Source organism: Gymnoscopelus braueri (genome assembly GCF_963280865.1).
Source record: "Gymnoscopelus braueri genome assembly, chromosome: 20".
Taxonomy (NCBI): Eukaryota; Metazoa; Chordata; class Actinopteri; order Myctophiformes; family Myctophidae; genus Gymnoscopelus; species Gymnoscopelus braueri.
Window position 1 is genome coordinate 36753571 of NC_137622.1, and position 24477 is coordinate 36778047.

The following is a 24477-nucleotide window of genomic DNA, read 5'->3' on the forward strand; positions in this document are numbered from 1 at the left end:
AAATGTGTTTTACACATTTTGATATTTTTCAAAAATATTCAAAAATAGCAGATATATGCGCAGTGAGCTTGTATTTCTGCTATTTTTGAATAAGCCAACGTATAAATGGATAAAGTGGTTAAAATTATTGTGATGCTATATTAACACACCCATACACGCACACGCACACGCACACGTGTGTGTGCGCGCGCACACACACACACACACACACACACACACACACACACACACACACACGCACACACAGAACTTGCCTCACAATATAATCACTGCTCTATTTTATCCAAAATCAAGGGAAATGTATCTAATTAAAATGTCCAGAGGCAGGCCGGGGAGGAAACAGTCGTTGCATACTAAAAGCAACGCTCCTACAAGTTAGTTTGTGTTGTCCTGCTGCCACATCACATGTCCACTGCATCCTCATTAATAGAAGGGCCTCTCTGTGTGAAGGACTTCAAAAAGCATCAAAGTTTAGGCCTAGAAACACAGTCCTTTCAACACAACGTTGGATGATGATGATGATTTTGTTGCACTCCCTCATGGAGCTACATGCGGATTATACTAGGGTCAGTCCACTCTAGGTGGACACGCACTGACCTTTTGCACCTTAATCCCTTGTATAACGCACTGACTTTTTTTTTGGGTCTTTTTATTGTGCTCCTTAAGCACCTTAACGTCCTTTGTCTATCATGCACAGTATAAGTATAACATGCACAGTACAATACATTGCTGCTATGCTCAGGCACCTTAGTTTAGTTTTTTTAGTTTTTATTTATTATCTCAGGTAATTTGTAAATATGTAGATAACTTGTCTGGCCTTCTGTTGCTCTCTTGTTTTTGATCTCCTTCCCACCTGCCCCCCACCCTCTTCTTCTCCCCCCCCCCTCTTCTTTCTATGGAAACTAACGTTGCGATGGGAACGATGTACAAAAAAGAATTTCACCCACTTTTTTACCTTGTAAACCTGTGATGTGACAATAAAACTGATTCTGATTCTGATTCTGATTCTGATGATGGGTGAAAAAGCTCATGTCCAAAACGGCTCCGGTTTATTATTATAATTATCGTTGCAGAAACCTCTTAACTCCATGTTCTAACTTTTTTTTGGTGTTTTTTTCCCTGTAAATTAAGGCCCTACTTGATCACACTACAGCGTCACACAAAAGTATAAAAAGTAGCAGATCTGCAAGCGCGAAGCGGCACGTTTCGAGCTTGTAGATTTGCTACATTGGATACTTTTGAATTTGAATCCTGAAAAGTAACAGTTTTGGACACGCAAGGTTTCCACCTGACAGAGACGATATGAAAAAATATATAATGATAATAATGGGTAGAAAAATCTTGTAGATCGGCTATTTTCACTACTTTTGTGCAACACTCTTGTATTATGTATGAAGTTAAAGGTAGGGTAAGTGATTTGCTTCGGTTAAAATAAGTTTTAAATAGCTCTATATTCTGATAGTACTCGTTGCTATAGAGTGTTTGTTCAGTAAAAGGAGTCTCCTTGTCTCTCCACCTCTTTATTAAACAGAAAATGCATTTTCGTTTCAGTTTCAGTTTCATTTCCAATTTTATCCAACCAGGACAGAGAACTCAATCAGGATACAGATTAAACAAGTGAAATTGGAAGTGATGCCACTAAGAAATGAGCAGGTAAAATGGGAACTGGAACACTATACAAATTAAGCTCAAAAATGGGTACTTTCTCCTGATTGGCTGAGATTTTGACACCTACCGAAAAAACTATTTTCTGTTTATTAAAGAGCTGGAGAGACAGGGAGACATCTGTTACTGAACAAACACTCTATAGCAATTATTACTATCAGAATATAGTATTTTAACCTTTTAACAAAATACTTTTTGTTTTAACCAAAAAATATCGCTTACCCTACCTTTAAGCACTAATTTACAAAAAAAATAAAACATAAAAAGTTGAAATATAGAAATACTAGGTTTCTGCCAGACGTCAACAAAATGGAACAGTGTTTGTGTGGTAGGGCTGCATGGGCTCTCATGAGCTTGTAGATCTGCTATTTTCAAACATTTTAGTACTTTAACTTTTGGTACTTTAAGTACATTTTGATGCCAATACTTTTTGTACTTTTAATCAAGTAAATTTAGAATTCTGGACTTTTACTTGTAACAGAGTATTTCTATATTGCACTATTGATACTTTTACTTGAGTAAAGAATTTGAGTACTTTTTCCACCACTGCCCACTTGTGATCAGATCGCCCGCTTCAATGCCAAAGTCTCAACGGCCACCTGTGTGTCTCGTCTATCTTTGTCCTACCTCGTCCTCGTGTCTTATCACGTCTTTATCTGATGTTGGAGATCCATTTGTGACGTGACGTCAGTACAGTGTACATGTCTATACCTATCAACCTTAGCAGACTGACTGAGAGTACGTGATCGCCCTCCAAATTACTAAATTGTCCGTCACTAAAGGGCAACTTTGCCAATTTTGCACCCAAATCCTATTTTAATTAAGTTGAGGACATAAAAAACATGATGTTTTGTGTTTTTCTCGACTGTGACATGCATCGTACAGAATGTCAGTTCTTCCTGGACCAGTTCTTCCAGCTGATGTCAATCACCTTGTTAAGACTGCTCTAAGGCAGTGGTTCTCAACCTTTTCAGACCGTGACCCCCCAAAAATAATCATATTTGAACTGGGGACCCCCCCCCACCCGCCCCCACCCTGATAAGCACTTGGAATGTAGGAGTTGAGGCATTACATTTTCGTTTTCACAGATAAATATTGTGAAAATAGCAGATCTACAAGCGCGCAACGCATCACAACGCGAAGCTTGTCGATCGGCTATTTTCTGCGAAAGCTTTCCCCACAGTGACAGAAAACAGAAAAAACCCTAGTATAGAGCTCTGAGGGACTCCGGTCAGCCCATGTAGCGTTTGCACTTGATGCTATACTTGATACCCGTAGATATTCTGACGAGCAAAAGTATTTTGCGGCATTTTGACCGATTCAGCACCATGGAGAGGGCACATTTTCGAACGTTGAATCAATAATATTTTTTGCTCATTTTACTTTGTAGTTTCAGTCTGAAACAGTGTTTCAACCAATCAGAAGGTCCCGTTCCCTCAGGCTATGGGAACGCTGGATTCTTCTCACTCCACTGCAGCTGTGCGCATTATATTGTTCTACAGCTGTTTCCTGCGAAGTCCCGGAAAGGACGCGCTATGTTTGGCTAGCGGTCCCTTTGATGGGCAGGTGTGCTTTGTGAGACTTGTGCTGTGCCTAAAGTGGCAACATTTTGCCTAAAGTGGCAACATTTGGCCTAAAGTGGCAACATTTGGCCTAAAGTGGCAAAAATGTTGCCTAAACCTAACCTTAACCCTAGCCTCACAAAAAAAGTTGGGTTTTATAAGCGGTGGCAGCGGGATTCCATCTAGGGCAGTGGTTTTCAACCAGTGGTCCGGGGACCACCAGTGGTCCTTGAGGGAGTTCCAGGGGGTCCCCAGCAAAATATCATTTTTAACCACTTAGCTTTGGCTATTCAAAAATAGCAGATATACAAGCTCATAGCGCGGCACCGAGTGCCGCGCTATGAGCTTGTAGATCTGCTATTTTTGAAAAACCTTGAAAAGGTGTGCATATCTTTGAATATTTATATTTTTTAAAGCGAAAATTAACTGATATCTTTGCTTCTGGGGGTCCCTGGCACGAAACATTTTCAAATGGGGGTCCGCGGCCAAATGTATATCAATTTAGGGCTCCTTGGCATGAAAAAGGTTGTAAACCACTGATCTAGGGAAGTATGGGCTGAAAGTCTAAGGTCTTGCGAGCCACTACTTGCGAGCCACTAACACAAGTAGTGAAATTGGGTTTCGGGCTGTACTTGAATGTGACCCGTTTCCTTCTTGTCCCGTTCTTGCATTCAGCCAATCGCAAGCAGGGCAGGGCGGAGCTTGGCAGAATATAGTTACCGTTAAATAGAGCACCGAAGTCTGACGTAATTTACTCATCCTACCTGGGTCGCATTTTTTTCTCCCCCATTCTGAATTCCCATAGACGCGTTTAATATTGCGTCAAATAAGAACTGTGTTCCAAAAATAAACAAATGATCCCGGCGGTTTGACTCTTATAGATATGAAGCATCAACTGACAGTGAGAAAACGCTAATGTAATTTCCGCCAAATTAGTAAAATTTTCGCCATAAACAGACAGTATCAAATATGAGGGACTGACTATCATAAACGATACAGATCCTCCTCCCTGACAATATCGGCGAGACAATTTGTTTATTTGTGGACCACAATTCTTATATGAGACGATTTCTAACATGACCCAATGTTATTCTACATAGAGAAATTACTTCCGCGACCCAGGGGATGAACGAGTGACGTCAGGACTTCTGTACTATATTATACGCCAGCTGTGCAGCAGAATGGCTTTAGTGTTTGTGTAGCATGACGCTCACCTAGCCCAAGGGGGAGAGAGAGGGGGGGCCAGTGAGAAGCATGTTTGTTACTATGTTGCTCATGACTAACCTAAAATGTTTTCAGATACATATTTTAGTGTACTGATTAAGTTTCAAATGAGTAACACACTGTCTGGACGTCATCTTGAATGAGATTCAAAACGGAGTAGCTCTGTAATTAAAATCAGGTGTGTTTGGAGGAACGCGCAGCTATGGGAATCACACAGCTGAATGCAATCAAGATTCATATTTATTCATGAGAGTCTATCTATGTCATCACGCAGTATGTCGTCGTTTTACAGGAAGTAATTAAGATTAGCCTTTAAGGGACTTCAATTCTATCTATTGTATTATGAGCACGGATATGCTCTAAAAGTGTGAAAAGTTTCTCATTTAACCACGTCTTTTAGCAGTCCATTTCAGACTTGGTAAATACAGTACACTGTCATAGACTGATATAGATGTTTTCAACAATACCAAGTTAATGATTCATGCTCATGAACGCAGTATATTCTCCCAAAAAATACCTTTCACCGAGTGCTGCGCTATGAGCTTGTAGATCTGCTATTTTTGAAAAATGTTGAACATTTTTGCAAACCTTTTGAATGTATACATTTTAAAGCGAACATGTGTCAAAACTCAAATCTTTGCTTCTGGGGGTCACTGGAACAAATATATTGTGGGATCTGGGTCCGCGGCCAAATACATATCATTTTAGGGGTCCTGGTTGAGATGAAAAAGTTTGAGAACCATTGCCCTAGAGTAATATCATGTTTGGTCAATTTCCCGCAGCACTACTGTGACAACAGCACTATACTGACTATAGGTTCTGCCTGGGTAGTTTCCAGCTGTCACTAGTTCCTACAGTACTTTATGCTGTGTTTGGGGCTTTTATGTTTTAGTATTATAGGCAGATGATTATGTGAGATATTGAATCGTGTCAGAATGAAAGGTCAGAGCCATCAAACTGACTGACATTAGATGAATGGCAATCTGCCAGCTGAACAGCAAGCCTTAAACCTCAATAATTAAATACAAAGGCATTTTTAAGAGCCTCAGACAGTGGTGGAAAGTAACCAAGTACATTTACTCAAGTGATGTACTTAAAGCTATGTAACGTTCTTATTCTACCCCGGATTTGAACCCGGTTTTCGGCGCAAGTGCTGGAATGTTTTACCATTGAGCTAATAGAGCCTGCCTGCTTGCTCAGGGGATACATTGAATTCGTGTCAGATCCTGTGTCTAGGTGAGACCTTTGACACGATCTAAATGTCTCAATAGAACAGCAGGGAGACATGATCTAAATGTCTCAATAGAACAGCAGGGAGACATGATCTAAATGTCTCAATAGAACAGCAGGGAGACATGATCTAAATGTCTCAATAGAACAGCAGGGAGACATGATCTAAATGTCTCAATAGAACAGCAGGGAGACATGATCTAAATGTCTCAATAGAACAGCAGGGAGACAAAATACAACCACCCCCAGTTATATTGTACACTTTATACTTCTACTCCACTACATCTCAGAGAGATAAATACTGAAATTTACAAGTTACTTTGTAGATTTACTGTAGGCTCTACTAGTGTCTTTTCTGTTTAGAGCCTAAATATTCGAAGTAACTTGTAAAAAAGCTTTCGAAAATAGCCGATCGACAAGCTCACAACGTGTCGCGTCGCAACGCTTTGTGAGCTTGTCGATCGGCTATTTTCTACGAAAGCTTTCCCCACAGTACGGATGCTGGGGTTTCAGTGGTTAAGTAAGAAGAAAAATAAAGTACTTCTTCCAGCGCTGTTTGGAGAAGAGACAGGAGGCAGACCACAGGAAGGGAAGAATATAGTAGCCATGTTGTCTGTCTGTAAAGCTTTTAGCCCCACAGCCCTTCCAGTATACTCACATAATATTGATACGGTTACACACACAAAGAAATAATGCTTCTTAAATTGTTCTTTAAAAGGTTTACATGCCTCCACAAAGACACTTCACCTATTCATTCATCTCCAGTAGACTTGACTACAGTAACGGTGTCTTTACAGGTCTCCCTAAAGAAATCAATCAGACGACTGCAGTTGATTCAGAACGCTGCTGCTTCAAATCCTTACTAATATCAATAAAGTGGAGCATAATATCACTCCAGTTCTTAAATCCCAGTGGTGGAAAAAGTACTGACACTTTTTTACTTAAGTAAAAGTATCAATACCACAATGTAGAAGTACTCTGTTACAAGTAAGAGGCCTGTGTTCAAAATGTTACTTGAGTAAAAGTACAAAAGTATTGGCGTCAAAATGTGCTTAAAGTACCAAAAGTAAAAATACTAAAATGTTTGAAAATAGCAGATCTACAAGCTCACAACGCGTCGCATCGCTGTTGTTTTGAGATTTTGTTTATCCAGCCCACGTTTAGCCATCTGCCCGATCGAATTAGGAAAGGCAACACTCCAATATATTAGCAACTGCTTGTTGCTGCTGTTGCTGTTGCATTTATTTGGCTGACTATTGAAGAGCTATACTATGCTAATATGGACAGAGCTAGGGGCTCATATACCCAGAACGTGGCTACCACCAATCCGTGCATCAGTTCCAAATCAAACCAGTAAACAAAGTGTGTGCACATGGGAGTGTGTATACAACAATGAGACAATACTGTCACCCCCGCTGGAAATAATTGCATCATTAGGCTACTGTGCATGTGTCCATCATCTCTCTCCCTTTCTGTTGGCATGCTCCATGTGAATATAATGATCATGCTAGTGACATATGAGTGGGGTTTGCTTGACATTGCAAAATGTTTTGATCATGACACACAAAGAGAGACTGCATGGAAAATTTAACCGCTTTCTATTCTGGGCATGTCATTATTAACTCATTGACTGCCAGAGTTATATATATATACATCGACTATAGCTGCCCTTGCCATCGAGTTTTCACTAACCTTTGAAATATCATACAATATTATTCTTCACAACGATCCGCCCGGCGATCGCTTTAAAAGACGAAGGGGTGTCTCGTAGAATCCGAGAAAAAAAAAGTGCCGCGATAATCCATTCCATAGTTGTGGGCTGTGGGTTGAATGTAGCTTGTTTTCGCCAAAAAGCAACAGAAAAGCAGAGAAAAACTGACTTTTGTAAATCCTGTAATATGCTAAACCAAACCAGCTCCATTTTGTTGTGAGCACGTGATCTTTGGCTGTGGTCTTCATCATCATCATCATCATCCTCATGATTCACAGGCTGCAGAACAGCGACCAGTGAAAACACCACACTCTCGTCAAATCGTCAACGGCAGTGTGAGCCAATGAGTTAAAGGCGAAAAATATGGCTACCCCAAAATTTCCCAAATCAGCAAAACTTTTCAGATGGGGGGTCCGCAGCCAAATACGTACATATCAATTTGGGGGGCTCTTGACGTGAAAAAGTTTGCGAACCCACTGTCTTAGGTCATTTCCCACAGCATTGGTTTGAGACAATGAGCTATGGTGATCTGCTATCTAGAGCCTGGAGGTCTTAACCCTTTAAGACCTGAGGCGATTCTTTAAAAAAAATAACAGTTTTTGGAAAAAAATCTAAACATTTTTTTTTTTCACGATTTTTCAAAAATAGCAGATCTACAAGCTCGTAGCGCGGCACTCGGTGCCGCGCTATGAGCTTGTAGATCTGCTATTTTTGAATAGCCAAAGGCATCTAAAGTGACACAGAAGCGTTCCAGGTATCAATGGGTTAAGGAAGACATTAATCAGAGCAGAATGCTAGATTATGCATTCAGTCAGACGACGAGGAGGTGGGGGGAGGGGGGGGTGGGAGTCGAATCACAGACTGAATCCATTTCATGTCCACCTTTTTATGAGAAAGCAAAACGAATCCCAGGCACACAAGGGTAGACGGAGCCCAAGCATTGATCTTATCTACATGATAAATGTGCACAGTGGCTCACGTTGACACATCCACATGAGGGCAACAACACAACGATATATGGAATTAAATGTGATTGTGCAACGCAAGTTCTTTTTTTTTCTCTTCTTTTTTTTTCTCTCCCCCCCGGTTTGATAATCTTTAGTGGCGGCAGCGGCGGCGTGAACTTGAGATTCCAAAGGTAGCGTCGCAGACGAGTCACATCACGGCCCCTTTCATATTAAGGCAACGGGTCCCCAACTGTAGCAACGGTGGTGCGATTGCATTGAATATTAATGGTTTTTAAATCACTGTTTCTCATCAACATCGGGTCAAGGGAGGTTTGTAACTCTGAGAGTTAAATTAACACTGAGGATGTCACAATGTAGATTGGGTTCCCAGACATAAAATAAATAAATGCTGGTCTCAAATGGGGGTCTGTGGCCTATCGAACTGGGGGTCCTTGAAAAAAAAAGAAGAAAAAAAAAGATATTTATATAAACTTAGAATCAGTATGTATTGAATGAAATTATGGGAATGGTGCTGAGGAGGCAACTGTTGCTGTATCAAACTGAAAGATGATCACCAGTAGTCGTCATGGCTTTTCTGACTAATAAAGTATTCAATTGGGAATCCCCCCCCCCATCAAAATTAGAGATAAAAGTGTAGCTGTAGGAGATTTATATTTTAACCCCCTGTTCGGCTTTCTCCATAGGATCAATAGCCTATTAGGCCTATCATGCTTCTATTGTTTGATTTAAGGCATTTTTTGCGCGTCGCGGGATATGACCCGTGTCTGTAATAGGAACAGATATGGCATTAGCCACGCGTGCTATCACCTAGCATATCATCGCTGTCGGGTGGAAACCTTGTATGTCCCAAGACAGACCGTTCCTTTTTTAAATATTATGTTAAAAACACTTAAAGGTAGGGTAAGTGATTTTCTTTGGTTAAAATAAGTGTTAAATAGCTCTATATTCTGATTGTAGGCTACTCATTGCTATAGAGTAAAAGGAGTCTCCTTGTCTCTCCAGCTCTTTATAAAAACAGAAAATGCATTTTCGTTTCAGTTTCATTTCCAATTTTATCCTATCAGGATAGAGAACTCAATCAGGATATAGATTAAACAAGTGAAATTGGAAGTGATGACACTAAGAAATGAGCAGGCAAAATTGGAACTGGAACACTATAAAAATGGGTACTTTCTCCTGATTGGCTGAGATTTTGACAATACCGGAAAATGTATTTTCTGTTTATTTAAGAGCTGGAGAGACGGGGAGACTCCTGTTACTGAACAAACACTCTATAGCAATGATTACTATCAGAATATAGTGCTTTAACCTTTTAACAAAATACTTTTTGTTTTAACCCAAAAATATCACTTACCCTACCTTTAACATTTTTATGGGAAAATAGCCGATCTACATGGTCACAACGCGTCTCGTTGTGAGCTTGTAGATCGGGCTATTTTCGCAACGTTTATGCGACACTCTTGTTTGATGAAGTAGGGATTTCATTATTACAAAAGTTTAAAAAAAACATAAAAAGTTGAAATATTATGGAGATAAGAGGTTTCGGCTCCGACAGTGACAACATTGCTAGACCTCTTGTAAAAGGGATTAGTCACGCGTCTCATTTGAGGCAACCATTATTATCAGCCACGGTGATACACAAGACAGCCTTGTACACTCACACAGCCTGTGAATGAGAGTGTAACAAAATGGACTCTTGCGGGTCAAATTAAATTGACACTCTGGATTTCCATTGTGCGTTGGATTTGCTCATGCTGTTCTCACACGTGGGACATGCGTAGGCCTCTGCGTGCCATTTAATCCATGAAAGCATCCGTGTTCTTTTCCGATTTTAGCTGTGTAGCACATTGGTTCTCAAAGTGGGGTCCTTGAGGGGGGGGGGGTACCAGTCAGGGGGTCTCCAGCTAAATTTGTTAATTTAGAGTCACAATTATTTTAACCACTTAACCTTCTTTTATACTTTGGCTATTCAAAAATAGCAGATATATACAAGGTCATAACGTGTCACTCGTGATTGCGCTATGAGCTTGTAGATCTGCAAAAACAATATATTGTGAACATTTTAACTGAAAATGTTTGCTTCTTGGGGTCCCTGGAACAAAAATATTTTTAGATGGGGGTCCGCGGCCAAATACATATCATTTTGGGGGTCCTTGACATGAAAAGGTTTGAGAACCAGCGTTGTGTAGATCGGCTGTTGAGAGCAGTTTTCCTGGGTGGGGCTAAACACCTCACCTGATGACACACTCAGGTGAATTTAAGTGATGTCATTGTCACTGATGACCCCCCCCCCCCTCCCCCCTACAGTCATTAGCAGAAGAAACTGCAGCTTATTTTTCATGACTTTGAAACCAATGTTTAAATAGACATAATTAAGACAAAAACTGGAATTCATAATACTGCTTATAGGCCTATACTGGGTTAGGGTACGTTCTGTTCACAGGGTCTTTAACTCTGAGAGTGGGACCGCTGATGGTCCCCAGACCCCTTACATTGAGAAACAGAGCCGGGCCTATTATGCTGCCAATCCATTTCAAAACATCTGTGGTGTATCAGTATTCAAGACTGATGAATATGAAATTATTAGGATATTAATATATTATAAATACAAATTGTTAGAATGTTCCATTCAATGGGACCAACAGTAAAGTTAATAAAACAGGCTCAATTTGCATTGAGTGACTTAGCTGACCTCAGCCCTAGGTACGGGTGGTGGCTGTGCAATCTAAAAGTGGGATCAGGCTGAGTTCTTGGGTCTCTGCTCCCCCGAGTATTTACCTGGCATTCCAGAGCAGCTATCTACAGATCTGTGAGCCATCTGTTCACTGTCCGAAAACCCTATATTTAAGTTGTCTTCTAGTAGCAAGAGTGCCTTTGGGTATTGACAGCTGCTCTCTCTAGGGGCTTGGAACCCGGGTGCGTTCTATTAAATAACTTTAACTATAAAGGTCATTCATACAACATCGAATATATTACTGTTTAGACTTATTTCAAAGCTAATAAAATGTTGAATAATAATGTTATAATGGGAACATATGGAAAAGTACAGTCTTATAGATAAGGTTTAAGGGAATGATGTCATGTGTTCAGATCAAGGCAGACGCTATTTTCAGTGTCCTGGGAGGAGAAGGCGGGCCGAACCTATTGCTTAAACAGGAGCCTGATTGTGATTGACTGTCACAGAAAAAGGGGAGTTTATCTTTAAACAAATGTTTTAGTACATAATGACTTGTAGTAGGAGTGAACGGGGCTCTGTGAATCTGGACCCATGCAGATGCCACGTTCAGTAGGATAAAGCAGAAACCTATGAATAAGATGCGCTATATGTTGAATTGACTCGAACGTATAGATTGTTAAAAGAACTCTGACAATAAAATGGAATTGTTTGAGAATGAAAGCTCCGGTCTCTGACGCTGATTCTTTATTCCCCGCCTCCGGAAATGAACTCGTGTTTCCGCCGGTTCCCTTATGACCCAGATACGACAGAACTTGGCGAGCCAGCTAGTCTCGTTGCTGATGGGAATCGGACGATTATACAGCATTTAAGGTATGTGGTTGTATGCTTTTCATGTTGCCTGATCTGGGTTCCTGTCGGCATGTTAAAAACGGACCGGTCGTCTGGTTCCGGCCGGGATGCCTCCGTTTCCGGCGGGGTTTTTGTCTTCGTCCAGAGCCTTTGTTTTTACCGTCTCTGGAGACGCGCTTGGTGAGTAGGCTTATCACCATACAGTGGACGTCTGTGTTACAATCCTTTGTATTCCCTTTGGAAAGACAGTGATGTGACATCTAGTTTCACATTTGGCTTAAGCATAGGAGGCATGGCGTTCAACCGTTATGTTTAATTCCTCTTTGATGGTTCACATCATGGATTAATTAAATTGCAAGTTGAACAATTTAAATGGATATTTGGCTTGTTGTGGCTTGTTGTGTTCCACCCGTAGGCTAATATTTCATTTCTTAATGGGGATTCTAGCCATTAATTAATTAAGTATACGAGTTAAAGTATGCATTCGGCGCCTGAAAAACGATGTCTCGTATTCAGTGTATAGATAGGACTGTGGCTGAATGCACATTTAACTTGTCGTGGTTCACTGTACGTTTAAGTCCTTTATGGACTGTATATGTTAAGACTCTTTTATTATCCCTGAAAAGCACAGAGGTTGCATTCAGTGTACTGGAAAGAGATGGGTTCTCATTCGGTTCTTGATGATATTGAGTCTTGTAAATGGATCCTCGCTACTGGTAGATTGGCCTGATCAGCCTTTCTAAACGCGAGCGCCCTGGTATTTCACAACGGCTAACGAGGCATTTAATTTGCATTTTGGCTTAAGTGGGACTCTGGGTCGTAAAAGAGATCTATTTGTTGCTAGTCCTAACAGCACAGGGTTGCATTAGGCACCTGAAAAACGATGTCTCGTATTCAGTGTATAGATAGGAAAGTAGCTGGGAGGCCGCGTCTCCGCGCGGGGACGTGGCGTTCGCCAGCGTGCCAGAAAGTACAGGTTTATATCTGGTGTAGCGCTTAGTGAGACCCGGGAGAAGTTGACTGAGGTATTTGTTTTGTGTGTTTCAATGATATTGTTTTTCTGGGGAGTGCTTGTGGCCTGGCTTGGCTTGTGTGGTCTGTACTGTTACTACAGTGTAACTACGTGGATTTAAGCTGCGCGATGCGCATGTGTGTTTTTTTTTTTTTTTTTTCTTCTGCATTCATATTTTTTACGTGAGTGCTGTTCGTTGCTTTTGTTTGTTCAAAACATTTTTATAGGGGATAATGTTTTGAAGAGGGGTATGGAGTATTATATTATTTAAAAACTTTTGTTTGGACTTATAGCTCCGCTATATTATTATAAGAAATGGACAGAACTATGTGGTTGAAACTGGAGGCTGTAGAGGTTGGCTGAGTGGAGTAAATTGTGGAGTAATTATTTTATCTTGGCCTATTGTATCGAGTGGACGAAATTTGTGTAATTATGAAGTTGGTTTGGATTTTTGGAATAGAATGGCTATGTTTTGTTTTAAGAGCCAGTTAGAATGTGGCTGTCTTCAGGATTAACGAAGCGTTCTTGCTTTTTGATTTTGTAAACAGGTTTTAAATTTAAAGGATCGTTTACTGTAACATGAGTCTCATGGGGAGATAATGTAGGTCTACTGTTTTGCGTTGCTGTTTATTTTAAGGGGGAGGACATTTTCTCATGGCTCATTCTTCTGTCTGGGAGCCGTCAGTCAAACAGCGCAATTTGTAGTTTTTTGGGCCGGAAATGTAGTTTTTTCTACACGTCTTGACTTCCGCGTTGTCACGTCAATCCGGTGCATCGTCGATGTTGCTGGGGAGAATTACTTTTCTTATATATAACATTCTTAAATGTGTTTCTTTTCGTGCTGTTTTTCACGTTTTTAAGGTTCATGGGGTTATTTGTCTGTTTGACACGTGAGTGTGGAGCAGTGCTTTAATTTTCGTTGAGATGTTTTACCGTTGTTTTTCTCTTATAGTCGTTAAGTGCTCGTTGTGAGAAGAGTTAAACAGGGGTGTGGGCTATGCAGTAGCACAAGTAATGTGTTTCTTTTCGTGTCTCTGGGACACTTGTTGAATGGCATTATTCCTTTGTGAGAAGCTAGTAAAAAGAGCCGTTTTTAAGTGCTTATTGAATGGCTGTTTCTATGTTATTGAAAGAGGAGTAAGGTCGGGTTGCGGGTTGTATTGTTTATTGTGAGGAATAGAGTAAATGAGCTAAAATCACTGTTGATGTTCAAGTTAAGTGAGTTAAGGTATTGTAGAGACATATTGCTTTGTTATATGGCAATGAATGTGGCTTTTTATTATTCAATTGATCATCAATAGGCTGTCATGGGAGTGATGTATTGGAGTCGGATAAGGTATTTTTTGGGGGAACAATAGCCTGTGATGTACACACAGGTTACTCTATAGTTTCAATGGCTGGCCCAGGGAATGGGAGTATGTTGTCTTCTTTAAAATGGACCTAAGTCCGACTTTATTTGAATAACATTTCTGTGGAAGCATATAGTGTTACTTTTCCATGTTACCTTTATAGGTCTGCCTATAGTGTGTTATATCTGTGTGATTTAATTCATGGATGTGCCACATTTAAGCTGACTAAGGTTTAGGATAAGAACAGATCAAGTTGAGACTAATTGTTTGATTGTAACTTTACTAACTAGTAGACAAAGACGATACATTTGATAAAAACGAGTGCCTGCTAAAATACCCAAAATGAGATATTTTCCCCATAATATCTGAAATGGTGTATAAAAGTGGTGCTATAAGTGGCTTTAAAACCTTGTTAGAAGTATGAATTAAAATTGTTTGAAACCTGTGATTATTTGATGGGGCACGCCGCACAACCATTTGAGACTATTTCTGTCTGGTGGATGAGATGAATTATCACACCCTTTAGTAACCTATTTAGATCGATATGTTAAAGGAAAGTAGAGATTTTTAAATACAATGAGCCCGAATTTGAATGACAATTTATGAACAGTTAACCAGTCTATGTTACTATTTTTAATGACACGAATATGTAGGATATGAAGCTGCAAACGTGTAATTATACTCGATTTTTGTGACGTACCACTAGTGGCGAAGAATAGGTTGAAATACGTTTTTGGTTTAAGTATTATAAAAGAGAAATTAGGAGTTCACCCTACTGGACGTACGTACCGTCACGTGATCATTACGTGGTGACGTGTTGCCTGTGGGAGTGATCTATTTGACGACATGATAGTGTATTTTACCCATAGAGGTAAAAATAAGATTTTACCTCTGAGGGGGCTGAGCTGACACAGTCAGATTGGCTCCCCCTGGCGGTAAAAGTATAAAGTCAGTCTCATTAATAATGAGTGGATTTCAGGTCTTTTGACAGTAGTTCCTTGCATGATGACAGAGTTGCTTCCTTCTAACAGTTCTTAGTTTTAACGAGGTTACCTTAGTAGTATTTTTCAGGTTTAGTATGTTAAGTATGTTCGAATTAACATTGTTTGTTTGTTGTGTTAACAATTAATATTTTATTTCATGGATAGCCTTCACAAGTGAGGCTGGTCAGTATGGCTTGAGTGTCTTGTGCCAGCTTGACGAGGACAGTTCCTGTCTGGAAGAAGTAATGTATCGACCAGACTTTTAAAATTGTTAGACGCTCAGAATGTTTGATTTGTATTGATTCAGTTATAGAAGTAACTAGAGGGGCTTAGTGTAGTCCCAGACGAGTGTCTTAATTCTAGAAAGAAAAACGTTTGATTTTTTATTTTAAAATTCATTGATGAGATTATAAGTTCCTAAAACAGAGTGTTTTAAGTTGAGCGTCAAAGCTCCTAAAACCTTGGCGATAAAGCCTAAATACCTTTTGTTGACATTTGCTACAGCTTCTGACAGAAATCATAATGATACATGTATTAGAGCATGTACATAGATGTACATGTGTTGACCAAATTCACACCCATTTTCTATATTGTATTGACAATGCTTAAAAGTTTATATGTAATACTGATTGTGGAATATCGTGTGTTGTGTAGAATGACACATGTTTGATACAATATATTACATTAGTATTAGTTTCCGTTTGAACAAACTGCTCTGAAGTAACTGACACAATGGTATCCATAGTTTGTGTTTTATTTTGAAGGAAGGGAAGTACAGTGTAAAACATACTTTCAGTAGTCAGAATAATAAGAGGAGTAATTGACATTTTTGTAAAAAAAAAAAAATGGCTGTATGCCTGGAGTATAAAATGGAGTGGCAATATTTGTGACTGAAACGATTTGAACAAATACTAATTAATGTGGCCTAGGGGGAGCATATTTGATCCAAAATAATTGGGAAAAGAAGGAGAGAATGTTCATATTACTTTTCAAAAGAGGGAACGAGGTAACCAAAAAGCTCACACACAGATCCCACACTAAAACTGACAACCGCATGTTGGTCCAGTGAACAGACATTGAAGGAATTGACTGCCAGATTCCCTATGTCTTGCGAGAAGTCCATGTGTCACAACAGTTTGATCCAGTTGTACAGGAGGCCGCAGCCACAGCAGATGGAAGGTGCAACCGTTTCGATGTCGGTATGCTGCTACAAGCCTGCTGTCTAGTTCTAGCAAGACGACAGGTTTTTGTCGTCACACACAGGTGCTCGACGGACGTGATCGATCATCAGAGGTTGCCTGACACATTTGCCTGTCACATCATCTTGCATAATCCTGTCCACGGCCTCTCAACAAACCTTCGTCTCAACGTCTCATATCATGGAGCTCTCCAGGGGGCCCAGCGGAGTCACGAAGGAACCGGTGATCCATTGAAATGAGTCACCGGAGAGGGGAGGAGTCTAGTGGGCATGAGGTAAGCCTGAAGATATTGATTGACTGCAAGAGACATTTGAAATATACAGAGACATTACTTTAGGTGTTGGTGAATATTGGAAGTACTGGAAAATACCAGAAGAAGCATCACCGTACAAGGAAGGAAAACAGTAGTCATCTTTTGAACTTGACACAAGGACTTGACACAACACAGATTATAGTTTGGTGTGGGAGTTTTAAAAAAAAAAGAGCTAAATAACTTGCTTCCATGCCTATTTTGAACCTTGATAACAAACCCTTTCCTTAAAACTAATGTTAGGTTTAGCAAAATATGCTTTCAAGAGTCTACTAAATTGTAACAAAATTATAGAGTATGCAGGTTGCAGATATTGTCAATTTATTCTTGAAAATGCTCATTTAAAGAAAATATTGTCCTGTGGTTGTCTTTCAGACTTCACAGTGTTGGGATACTATCATGATTATCAAATCATGGGAAAATACATATCGGAACATGCTTAAAACAAAATAACAAGTTAACCAGGACTCTAAGAGAGTCACAGGAAATTAAGAGATTTGTCCTTAAATAAATTACAAACTTTGGAAATTATTGTCAGAAAAATTTGGAGCAAAATAAGATGCAATTGTGCAGTAAAAGATTTAAAATAGGAGATGAGGTTAGGAGGTAGGCTCTCCAATCCCTTGTCTCCAACAGGCGACGGTGGAATCGCAAGGTTCCGAGGGCACGTTAAAGACTTTATATAGTGCTGGGGAGAAGTACTGAAGGCCCCCGTGTCTAATGAAGAATGAGTTTACATTCTACCGTGGTTTCGTCTAGTCGATGTGCCGACTGCCGCTAGTTGTATAAGGCAGCACATGGTGCGTGGATGACAGTCCACACCTAACCGGCAGAGAGCGCGAGGGCTCACCGGTTACAGGCAAGGCTGGTGAAAACGGTTAAAGTTTCTATACCCATAGCGAAAATGGGATAGGGATCAGACCGTCGGTTTCCTGCTCAGAGTGCCAATCACACTTTGAGTAAGGGATCGCTATCGACTGGGTCACCGGCCGGTCGGGTCGCAGATAGGCATTAAATCCATGCGTGGTCGCCGCGCCTGGCTCAATGTACAGTCAGGCCATCATAAGCTGAAAGCGAAAGACAGCTAAGTAGGCGAGTGGTGCTCCTGTGATCGGTGTTTTTGAAAAGAAGACACCGGGAAGCAGGAGACTGAGATGTTTGTCCAGGGGAGCCTGGGTAGAGACCTCAGATGGAAAGGGGTCCAGCCTGGGATTGCGCCCTGTTGAGGGAGATCCGAAGGACTTAAGTGTTATTATTAGGGAAATACAAGAGTCATAGGGAAAAAGGATAAGAGCTGTGGTAAATGGATAAACAAAATGGAATGATTGATTGGCAAAGTACAACAGGAATTAGAAGAGTAAAATATGTATAAGGTGGGGAAAGATCACTTTAATAGTGGGTGGAGTTAGTACAATGTATGAAGGAGCGAATGGATCAGAGTCCAGGAGAATGTACTGTCTGAAGAATCAGATATCAGTCAACAATTTAATGATAGGTTCTCTAATTTTAACAGCATGAGTTAAACTATGCGTCTATGAGTGACTAATCCCTGAATGTATGAGTATTAAGCAGTTAGGCATCTGTCTAGCTTATGTAGAGCAGGTATAGGTGGACTTTTGTTTTTGTACTAGGAGAAATAAAGCAGGTGCTGAGACTGGAGAATCTGGACCAGGATGACAGCAGGCAGAAGCTGACCCGGAACAAACAGAGGTCACCTGGACTTCTACCTCCAGGGAACCACAGCTACCCTATCTTCACATCTCTCCACCTACCAGTGACCATCACAGACCATGGTCGAGAGGGGAGTCGTGGGCATACAGCCTGCATGAGATTCAACCGGCCACACCGGAGGAGAGAGTTCCAGACCCGACAGCCGTTCCATCTCCGTGTCATCGATCCAGCAGGAAGTGGCGACCACCAGCTATCTGTCAACTCATCATCATCGGCCCTGCAAAACACCTTGGTCAAGGCCAGGGTGCAACACCCCTGACGACAGGAAGGCGAGAGGTCTCAGACCTACATGGTTTCTGACAAACCAGCAGCGGTTGGAAGTCCCAGGTACTTAGGAGTTACCCGTGACACATCAAGTTGCATCTGCAAATTGAAAGGCATGACACTTTCTTTCGATCATATGAAAAGAGGGGCACCCATACGGATCAGGTATGGATAAAAGAATCCTGATTGTCAAGATCAGACAAGTACTGAAATAGCTGTGATTCTATTCAGAAGCAATACACTCAGGATAACAATTCCTGTGTGATTCACAAATTCGGACAGAAAGGAGTGCATTGTGGTCGGGTTTTCTGGGCTATGGTGATGTGCAAATCTGCAGATTGCATACTCACCATGTCCAGAGAATTCAAACTTATGCCTCATGTCGAATTGTGCAAAATGGACAGTCAAGAAGAAGGAATTGCGTTCGTTAGAATAGAAAAAATAAGAGCAGGGCTGTGTGTCTGTATTTGCGCGTTGTCCACACAATGTACTGCCAACTTGTAATAATGATGTTTGTATTAACTTGACTTTTTCTTAGGTTTTGTGAAAAGAAGTCCAGCCGAGAGTACAGTGATATTATTTGTGTGTGTTTGATGTACAATGTTTGTTGATGATTCACTTAATAATTCAACAGTCTGAGGGTTACGGATTGACCATTTTAATAGAATAAGTTGTCTTTTTGGTTAAAACTGATTCTAGTTGATACGTACACAAGTGACATCAGTCCTTGAATATCCTTGTGTGGAGATGTATTAATATATCTCCATGAGGGGAATATGTGGTGTATCAGTATTCAAGACTGATGAATATGAAATTATTAGGATATTAATATATTATAAATACAAATTGTTAGAATGTTCCATTCAATGGGACCAACAGTAAAGTTAATAAAACAGGCTCAATTTGCATTGAGTGACTTAGCTGACCTCAGCCCTAGGTACGGGTGGTGGCTGTGCAATCTAAAAGTGGGATCAGGCTGAGTTCTTGGGTCTCTGCTCCCCCGAGTATTTACCTGGCATTCCAGAGCAGCTATCTACAGATCTGTGAGCCATCTGTTCACTGTCCGAAAACCCTATATTTAAGTTGTCTTCTAGTAGCAAGAGTGCCTTTGGGTATTGACAGCTGCTCTCTCTAGGGGCTTGGAACCCGGGTGCGTTCTATTAAATAACTTTAACTATAAAGGTCATTCATACAACATCGAATATATTACTGTTTAGACTTATTTCAAAGCTAATAAAATGTTGAATAATAATGTTATAATGGGAACATATGGAAAAGTACAGTCTTATAGATAAGGTTTAAGGGAATGATGTCATGTGTTCAGATCAAGGCAGACGCTATTTTCAGTGTCCTGGGAGGAGAAGGCGGGCCGAACCTATTGCTTAAACAGGAGCCTGATTGTGATTGACTGTCACAGAAAAAGGGGAGTTTATCTTTAAACAAATGTTTTAGTACATAATGACTTGTAGTAGGAGTGAACGGGGCTCTGTGAATCTGGACCCATGCAGATGCCACGTTCAGTAGGATAAAGCAGAAACCTATGAATAAGATGCGCTATATGTTGAATTGACTCGAACGTATAGATTGTTAAAAGAACTCTGACAATAAAATGGAATTGTTTGAGAATGAAAGCTCCGGTCTCTGACGCTGATTCTTTATTCCCCGCCTCCGGAAATGAACTCGTGTTTCCGCCGGTTCCCTTATGACCCAGATACGACACATCCATCATTATCAACCTAAAATGAGTGTGTGTGTGCGTGTGCGTGTGCGTGTGCGTGCGTGCGTGCGTGCGTGCGTGCGTGTGTGTGTGTGTGTGTGTGTGTGTGTGTGTGTGTGTGTGTGTGTGTGTGAACAGCGAAGGTCAAGAGAGAGAGAGAGAGAGAGAGAGAGAGAGAGAGAGAGAGAGAGAGAGAGAGAGAGAGAGAGAGAGAGAGAGAGAGACAAGGCAGTGATTGGCAAAGCCAAAGCCCCGCTCATTTCCATCCATTCAGTGTATGTGTTCCACACGCACCGTCGTTCAATTGCTCTGATGAGGGCAGTGCATGAAAGGAAGGTTGCAACACGCAGCCTGCTGCTGCCTGCGTGCTTCTGTTGAGCAGGTATAGCCTGTGTGAGCAGCTGTCACGACCCACATCAACAACCCTGCAGGACCATATGGTCAAAGGGCTGCTGAGCCATCATATGACTTCAAATCAATAGAGTACCCAAGTCCTCACGTCACTCCCACTATATATACCCCTGGGCAGTGGTGTAAAGTAACTAAGTACATTTGCTCAAGTACTGTACTTAAGTACGATATTGAGGTATTTTTTTTACTTTACTGGAGTGTTTCCAATTTTCAGTACTTTTACTTCTACTCCACTGCATCTCAGAGGCAAATATTGTACTTTTACTCCACTACACATATTTGAAAACTTTAGTTACTAGTTACTTGATTAAGTTACTAGATTTTTACAAACATACATTAACCACTTCAGCCATATACATTTCGGCCATTTGAAAATAGCCGATCTACAAGCTCGCAACGCATTGTGAGCTTGTAGATCGGCTATTTTCAAAACATTTGTATACATTTGAAAACTTGAAATGGGACCTTCTGCATAATGAGTACCTAATACTTTTGGTACTTTAAGTACAGTTTGATACCAACACCTTTGTACTTTTACTCAAGTAAATTTAGAATTCTGGACTTTTACTTTTACTAACTTTTACTACAAAACAATGTAGCACTTTTTCCACCACTGCCCCTGGGTCACGTGGGTATTTTTTGTATTGGATTTCCCATAGGGGAATCTTAGATCGCGTCTGCGTTCCAAAAATAAACAAACCACCCTGGAGATTTTGTCAGGTATGTGACTCAGTGATGAGAAATGGCAGATCTACAAGCTCACAATGTGTCGCATCGCGACGCATTGTGAGCTTGTAGATCGGCTATTTTCAAATGGCCAAAATGTATATAGGGCTGAAGTGGTTACTGTATGTTTTATAATAATAATCAAAATCTACAAAGTAACTAGTAACTAAAGTGTTAAAATAAATGTAGTGGAGTGAAAGTACAATATTTGCCTCTGAGATGTAGTGGAGTAGAAGTAAAAGTATTGGAAATTGGGAATACTCAAGTAAAATACAAATACCTCAAAATTGTACTTAAGTAAATCTACTTAGTTACTTTCCACCCTTGACAATGGCGGCGTGCAAACATAGTGAAAATAACTAATCTTAGAGCTCACAACGCCTAAGCATCGTGAGCTTGTAAAGAACTGCTTTTCTCAATATATATATATTTTTTTTTAAATGGAGGTAAAAGTTTGAAATAATGGTGATATTGATTAGAAGTCATATTGCCTCCATGCCCTGTGTGTCAGAGATGCTGCTGTGAGGAGCAGACAATGAGAGAGAGAGCTGAAGACTCTGGACTGTCTTTTCCTCCTCCATTGCCCCTGGACTGCAGACACTAAATCAATACTCCCAACTTCATTCAGTATAGCACAGTGAGTGTCTGCTCACCCAGAGGGGTCCCCACATGATTTTTCCCCCCTTCCCAGATGACAGTAAAGTGACAATTTAAGGACTTTTAAGACCTTTTTAACCCATTAAGACCTGAGGCGATTCTTAAAAATGTTTTCTAAATCCTATCAGTTTTTTTGGAAAAAGAAATCTGAAATTTAAATTTTCGAGATTTTTCAAAAATAGCAGATCTACAAGCTCATAGCGCGGCACTCGGTGCCGCGCTATGAGCTTGTAGATCTGCTATTTTTGAATAGCCAAGAAAGAAAAAAAAAGACAATTACTGCATCGAAAGTATTCAGCAAACTTTACTATAAAAAACGGTCAAACATTGGCCAAATTGTGAAATGAAATAAGAAAGAAGCAAATAATGTGAAAATAGCCGATCTACAAGCTCACAACGCCTCGCAAAGCGAGGCGTTGTGAGCTTGTAGATCGGGTATTTTCCACAATATTTATCTGTGGAACCGAGTCTAACTAATGTAATGCCTACAATTCTAAGTGCTTGTCAGGGTGTGGGTCCCCGGTTCAAATATGATTATTTTGGGGGGGAGGGGTCGCTCCCTAAAAAGGTTGAGAACCACTGCATTAAGGAACAATTCAGATGCCACCCAAAGTAGCAGAGGTAGCAATTGATTGAAATAATGAATCCAGTTGAATATAGCCTATTAATAGTCAATGTCAAGGGATCAGCAAAATAAATATAAAGCAAATATAATGGGAGAAATTCATGAGAACAATCTGCAAGTGCAACAGTTTACAAGTTCTATATAGGAGCTAGACTTGAATACAAGATACAGCAGAGTGGTGTGTGTGTGTGTGTGTGTGTGTGTGTGTGTGTGTGTGTGTGTGTGTGTGTGTGTGTGTGTGTGTGTGTGTGTGTGTGTGGGGGGGGGGGTGGGGGTGCGTGTGCATGCGTGTGCGCGCGTGCGTGCGTGCGTGCGTGTGTGTGTGTGTGTGTGTGTGGTTATGTTAATGTCCTCTGTGTCTGACTTGACATATTTAAATACTTAGAAGAAAACGTGCACACAGCACAGGCACAGCGCGTATAAAGTCTCACCACACAGGCGCAAACACATGAATGAACACGAAAAAGGCGCGCGCGCGCGCACACACACACACACACACACACACACACACACACACACACACACACAGCCACACGCAGAGACCCACGCGTGTGCCAATATAAATGGGCTTAACAACCGTGCACGCCGGTCGTGCGTGTGAGTAATATAGGCTGCTAAACACACTGTAGAAGAACTCATTTGATAGATCGAAAGATTTGACAGATCGGAAATATGGGTTGCAGCGTGCAATAATTTCTGTCTGTATTGATGGGAACAATAATTAATGACAGGCTAATTCATGCCCCCCCTTCAACACATAGAAATTGTCTTATTTGACTGACATGAATCTGTCGTCTGAAACTAAAGAGATTGAATATGAATTAAAGAAATAATTTGTAGGGATCATTTAATTCAAATGGAAAGAATAGCGTGTTTTTTGCCAGTATAAGACTGTGATAGTGGTGGAATTAGCCTGATCAACTATAGATACATTGTATCGAGTCTGACTTTTACTTTCGGATCATAGATATGCAAATGCTCATCGATAAAATACACAGTATGATCGTCTTAATCCAAGGCTATAGTGGTGGATATTAGCCTACATTATATAGGCTTACACTTCAGACTTGTGAAAACAAAGTGTTTTTTTTTATATAGAAGGCTTTACGTACCTGAAGTTATGAGATGAAACACATAAACTCCCCACAGATCCATGGTGTCTCGTGTCGAGAATAAACCAACGGTCTGGACTGGTCAAATGTGCGGCAACTAACTCCAACCGACGTATAACGATCCGCGCCTATTATTATAGTTGTGTGATTATATTATTATACGACCAAGAAATATCCTGTGTTGAACATGAACGTCACCATCACTGACACACACGACACGGGAATGAATGACCTCTGGAAATCCCTTCTTTTTCATTCACAAGTCCGTTACTTTCCGTTACTTTCTTCATTCAAAGAGGATGTTGTTTCGTTGGGTTTGCGCATCAGGAGAGGAGAGAGCCATGCGCCCTCCTAATGTCCAGCGAAAGTTCTCCAGCGCGTGTGTGTGTCTGTCTGTGTGTGTGTGTGTGTGTGTGTGTGTGTGTGTGTGTGTGTGTGTGTGCACGCCCGCGCGTGTGTGGGTGCGTGCGTGTGTGTGTGTGTGTGTGTGTGTGT

At 40.7% G+C, this 24477-nt stretch overlaps 1 protein-coding gene across 1 annotated transcript in view; it reads right to left on the minus strand.

Annotated features, from left to right (window-relative positions):
- Window positions 1-24025, minus strand: part of LOC308075674 (GDNF family receptor alpha-4-like) — a gene marked incomplete at both ends in the record, with an annotated part of 96911 nt that extends 72886 nt beyond the window's left edge. The window contains one exon of the mRNA XM_080415622.1: window positions 23983-24025. Coding sequence (XP_080271748.1) covers window positions 23983-24025 — 43 coding nt within the window. The remainder of the gene's footprint in view (window positions 1-23982) is intronic.
- Between the last annotated feature and the right edge of the window lie 452 nt (window positions 24026-24477).